Source organism: Contarinia nasturtii, unplaced genomic scaffold (genome assembly GCF_009176525.2).
Source record: "Contarinia nasturtii isolate CC-2019 unplaced genomic scaffold, AAFC_CNas_1.1 Cnas_scaffold_479, whole genome shotgun sequence".
In the NCBI taxonomy this organism is placed as follows: domain Eukaryota; kingdom Metazoa; phylum Arthropoda; class Insecta; order Diptera; family Cecidomyiidae; genus Contarinia; species Contarinia nasturtii.
Genome location: NW_022197832.1, coordinates 1,269 through 6,292, shown reverse-complemented (window position 1 = coordinate 6,292; position 5,024 = coordinate 1,269). Strand labels below are relative to the sequence as shown.

General features: G+C 36.1%; 2 protein-coding genes across 2 annotated transcripts; one reads left to right on the top strand and one right to left on the bottom strand.

Moving 5' to 3' along the window:
- Positions 1 to 28: 28 nt before the first annotated feature.
- On the top strand, positions 29 to 1,614 carry LOC116338997. The gene is made up of 4 exons (XM_031764594.1): positions 29 to 269; positions 357 to 536; positions 602 to 908; positions 1,531 to 1,614. The coding sequence occupies exons 1-4, from the start codon at positions 64 to 66 to the stop codon at positions 1,597 to 1,599; spliced, it is 762 nt and encodes a 253-aa protein (XP_031620454.1). The 5' UTR covers positions 29 to 63; the 3' UTR covers positions 1,600 to 1,614.
- A 56-nt stretch (positions 1,615 to 1,670) lies between these two features.
- Positions 1,671 to 3,726, bottom strand: LOC116338996. Its single transcript, XM_031764593.1, has 4 exons — positions 3,531 to 3,726; positions 3,339 to 3,447; positions 3,140 to 3,274; positions 1,671 to 1,733 (listed from the first exon to the last, which is right to left on the bottom strand). The coding sequence occupies exons 1-4, from the start codon at positions 3,581 to 3,583 to the stop codon at positions 1,671 to 1,673; spliced, it is 360 nt and encodes a 119-aa protein (XP_031620453.1). The 5' UTR covers positions 3,584 to 3,726.
- Between the last annotated feature and the right edge of the window lie 1,298 nt (positions 3,727 to 5,024).

The following is a 5,024-nucleotide window of genomic DNA, read 5'->3' as shown; positions in this document are numbered from 1 at the left end:
ATTTCATATCTGCTATATCTATATTCTCCCAAATAACTTTCACCCAAAACTTTTTTTCTCATCATGGAGTTCATATTCGTTATTTTGAATTCATATTCCAAAGGTATTTCTTCGTTATCTACCCTGACTTCCCTGACTGATCCGGAACGCTTACCAGAATTACCGCCTGGAGAAGAACAACGCTTACAACGTGCAGCCCTTCACCTACAACAAAAACTAATTCTACGACAATGGCTAACGGAGAATCGACTCGGTCAACATTATACAAGGCATGTCAATCGAATTTGATAAAATTATTTTTTTCTTTTGTATAGTAAATTGTGCTTTAGTTAATGTATGTTTGTGTGTGTTTTCAGATTGTTAAACTTAGAGGTATCATCTCTCGAAGACGTTTATTGGCTAGAAGATTCCGAAGCTAGTAAAGTACTCGGAAAAGATGCTGATTTATGGTCAAAAGTTCGTCAAAAGCTACCAACATCAAAGCAACAACTGGAAACTATGAAATCTGATTTATGGTCAACGATTGTAAAATCGAGGTATAAAACACTTTCGATATAATGTTTCCATATAACGCAATTCAAGCATACCGTATTATATCTAGCTCTCATCAAGACGCTTGGACGTTTGGAGATGTACTTGTTGTGTCGATGTCATTTGCCGGACTCATTACGTTGGCAGCTGTTACACAGCCAGATTTGGCTCCCGAAGCTCGGTCATCCCTATTACAATACGTTACTGGTAAATATTTAATGCCATCGAATTGCAAAGTGATTTGGGATTGGATTGATCCGCACGTTGTTGGAGGCACAGTAAGTTTTACCGTGAGATTTTTTCAACGCAATGGAAAACCTTATCCGATCTGTGACACCGATCAATTTTTTGTTGAAGTTACCGAAGGAACTCGGAAGGTTTGCAATTTTATTTTTTGTAATGATTCCTTAACATTTTTTTAGGATACCACACATAGAGAAAAACATAAAGACTTAGTACTATATTTTTAAGAAACGTCAAAACACAACCACTATTGTGTTTTTTCTCACTCATTTTTTTTATTCAATTGTCAATGTGTATGCTGCGCGCATGTATAGAATGATCTTTCACTCACCAGTAAACATATTTGGGGACATTTTCATACCCCAAGGAGGAGTTATGGAGGGTTACTATATGAACAAAAAATGTTCGTCTCATTAAAGGCTACAACTTTGCCAAAGAAAGCAATCAAATAATTTGTGTCGTTTCCGAAATATAAAGATGCTATGAAACCCTCAAAAGGGGGTATTTTAGACTTCAACGGGCCGTATCTAGACTCATAATAATTTGGGGAAATATTTTTGATGCCAAATGTTTTATTTTGGACCCCTCTACCACATCTGGCAGGAATTTTGAAAAAAAAAAAAAAAATCTGATACTCTGAGCATGTTTACTGGTCAGCAAGAAAAAAGTGTGTTTTGACGTTTCTCAAAAATGCAGTAGTAAATCTTAATGTTTTTCTCTCTGTGCATTTATTTAATTTCATATCCTTTAAATTAGGTGGTTGTTCTTAGTGAACTTGGTTCGGAGTCAAATCCAAATAATGCAAATGTCGCTAAAAGTAAATGAAAATATATATTCTTTTTTATTTCGAAGACGAAATCAGGCAAGCAACCTATACGGGGTAAAACCATATTTTTTCATGAAACATCATGTGCTTCGAAGTGGCCACTGAGACTTTCGACCTGTTCCGGTTGTTGCTTCTTTTTTATTTTTGTGAATAAAATTATTATGGCTATAAGTGTAAGTGGTGGCGTATCCAAGCAATAGAACCATCGATGACAATAATCAAATTTTACATACACCATAGTACGAGGGTTGCTCCATAATTTTTTTTAAAAACATATATAACACAGTTGTTTTTTGTCGAAAATGGTTTTATTGTTTTTCAAAATATTCCCCGAGATGATCGATACACTTTTGCATTCGATGAAACCATTTGTCATAGCATTCGTGCCACTCCGAAACTGATATCTCCAAAACGTGTGTTTTGAACACTTCAACTGCTTCTTCTGGTGTCGAAAATCGTTGACCACGTAGTTTTTTCTTCACGCTTGGGAACAAAAAAAAGTCATTGGGTGCCAGGTCAGGACTGTACGGTGGATGACCCATCAGTTCGATGTTTTGACCGGTCAAAAATCGAGTAGTTTGAAAAGATGTGTGAGAGCTCGCATTATCGTGATGAAGAATTATTTTGCGACGGTGGTTGTTTTTTCTTATTTCACCAAACACTTCGGGCAAACAAATGGTGGTATACCAATCAGAATTGACGGTCTTACGATCCTCTAGTGGAACGGTTGCCACATGACCACTTCTCCCGAAAAAACAGGCGACCATTCGCTTCGAAGTGCTTCTTGCTCGAACAACTTTCGTTGGGTTATCTTCATTTTGGAAGACCCATACAGTCGACTGCTGTTTCGTTTCGGGCTCATAGGCATATATCCACGATTCGTCACCAGTGACGATTTTATTAACGTCTTTTGAAGCACCACGATTGAATTTCTTGAGCATTTCTTTACACCAACTCACACGAGCCATTTTTTGTTCATCGGTCAATTTATGTGGGATCCAACGAGAGCAAATCTTTTTTACGGCTAAATGTTCATGCAAAATTGTATGTATGCTGTGGGATGAAATGCCCAAAGATGCCTCAATCTCACGGTAGGTCACATGACGATCTTCCATAATCAGTTTTCTGACAGCATCGATGTTTTGTGGCACAACAGCCGATTTTGGACGACCTGTATGAAACTCGTCTTTGAGCGAACTACGACCGCAACGGAATTCTCGATACCAGTTATAAATTGTCTGAAGGGTTGGTGCTTCATTGCCAAAGGCCAAATGAAGTCGATCGAAACACTGTTGTTGAGATAATTTACTTCGAAAATCGTAGTAAATCATTTTACGAAAATCTTCACGTGTAAAATTCATTTTTTTGTTGAGTCGCAGTTTACCAGTCACTGTAAACAATACAAATAGCGTTCGTACGACAAAAGGTTCAGGGCACGAATACATACCAAAACATCAAACTTTACGAATATGACAATGGTTTACATCGGGCAACACTATAAGTACCATTTTAAAAAAAATTATGGAGCAACCTACGTACACTACCAGTGCTCGATGTATTAAAATTACCTGAAAGAATTCGACGAATACAAAGGTCAATTTCAAAGCTTGTATTTATCAGAATTTGATTTGCTGGAAAACGAACATCATTACGAAACGGTTGATGTATTTGACGCTATCAGATAAAGAAAATTGAAAAAAGGTTCAATCAATTTCTCACAAATTTAATTATAACATACCAAAGACCTGGGTAAATCTAAGTGTTGGCGAATCGAACGGCGATCATAGGTAAATGACAACTGGCCCAAGCGATATTTTACAAAATGTACAAAATCATCCCATAGATACCTAAGTAATGGTATCATTGGAAATTGTAACATAAAACGAAAAACATAAAAAGTGCGCAAGCTATTCAATAAATAAATAAATACCACTCATCAGCGATGAGCATCTGTACTTCAAAACTCCAGCCGTCGTACACCATTATTCCCAAGGTTAAATTAAGAAAAATAAATTATTAGTCTGATTTAACGTAGAAGCGCTTTTAACAATTGAGAATTTTTGCACTATTATTGTCAACTACACTAGTTGATCACTGTAAGTAGACTAATAACATTGACAGCGAAACGATCCATTGACGAAATTTATACTCATTGTAAAATGATCATATGTGACTGGGTTCACATCGAGGTTATCAGGCAGTTATAGGAAAAAATATCGCCGCAGGAGCACAGCTGATAGCTTTTCTACGCTCTGTTTTTCTTATCGATATTTCAAAATGAATGGAGTGAAATATTAAAATAAAAACTCATTTAATGTAATGTAAATTGCTCAATACCTTTCGAACTATACATTTGCTGGAGGTACATAAGAGATCTGAAAAACAGCAAAACAGAACATGTGTTGACTGATTGAATGGAAGCGCTTTGAAATAAAGTTATACAAAAATCCGGCAACATTGAAATATCGTTCCGTCTGCGATTGCCTCCGTACCCTTATCGCATTGGAAACAAAATAAACTACTACAACAGATTATGCATTGACGCGCACCATTCATTTTTTGCACCGTATCACTCAGCCGCGCTCATAGTCATTGTTATGTTGTATTTCGCTCTCCACTTTCTGCTTTACAAAGTCCTGTGTTGTGGTGTGCTTTGCCGTGCAGTTGTCTTTCCATATCGATAAAACGAACATGAGCACATACGTTCGCGCATTGCATTGACTTCAGTGAAAATTCGTATGACGACAGCAATGAACGCTGCTACGTCCCACAGGCTACAAATCTCGGCCAAAAACCTCTATATAGTACAGACTCTGTATGAATCGGTACAATGAATTATTATCATCTCAATTTAATGGTTAAAAATGTACAAATTTATTGAGAAATGAAGTAAAAAAAATACCACAAAAAAAATTTGATAGACAATTGACGTACGCATAGAATTTTTGTGCCGTGATATTCATTTGTATTTGCTTCATCGGTATTCTTTTTCTCAGTGAACGTTCGTAAAATAAAATCGTTCGATTATGGTCAAATAATGATTATTCGTTGGTTGAAAATATCCGCGGCATTATTTCTTACATTGATTTTATCAGTTTCGTTGACAAAACTTATTATTTGTATTTGGGAAAACTTTCAATTTTCTTATGGTGACGAGCGCTTTGATGTTTTAGTATGGCTCGAACAAAATCGATTCGGACAGCATAAGGAGGCATTTCGTAAGCGTGGTAAGTTATTTTTTTTACTTCTATTATTGGATTTCTACACCTTTATATTGGCTTATAAAAATAAGAATGAAATTTGGTTGCGGTCGGTCGATTGAGACGGTGAAAGTAATTTAATAACTGAAAAGAAAACAAAAGAATTGCCAAATATCTGAAAATGGTAAAATGAACAACTCCAATTTGGCACGATTTCAATTGTA

Excerpts from the sequence above, each read along its gene's own strand:
- LOC116338996 (XM_031764593.1), bottom strand. The coding sequence starts at position 3,583 with ATGGTGTACGACGGCTGGAGTTTTGAAGTACAGATGCTCATCGCTGAT. Across the intron at positions 3,448-3,530 it reads ATGCTCATCGCTGATGAGTG|GTATCTATGGGATGATTTTG; the intron begins GTATTTATTTAT and ends ACCATTACTTAG. Across the intron at positions 3,275-3,338 it reads TAGATTTACCCAGGTCTTTG|CGTCAAATACATCAACCGTT; the intron begins GTATGTTATAAT and ends TTTATCTGATAG.
- LOC116338997 (XM_031764594.1), top strand. The coding sequence starts at position 64 with ATGGAGTTCATATTCGTTATTTTGAATTCATATTCCAAAGGTATTTCT. Across the intron at positions 270-356 it reads CTCGGTCAACATTATACAAG|ATTGTTAAACTTAGAGGTAT; the intron begins GCATGTCAATCG and ends GTGTGTTTTCAG. Across the intron at positions 909-1,530 it reads TTACCGAAGGAACTCGGAAG|GTGGTTGTTCTTAGTGAACT; the intron begins GTTTGCAATTTT and ends CCTTTAAATTAG.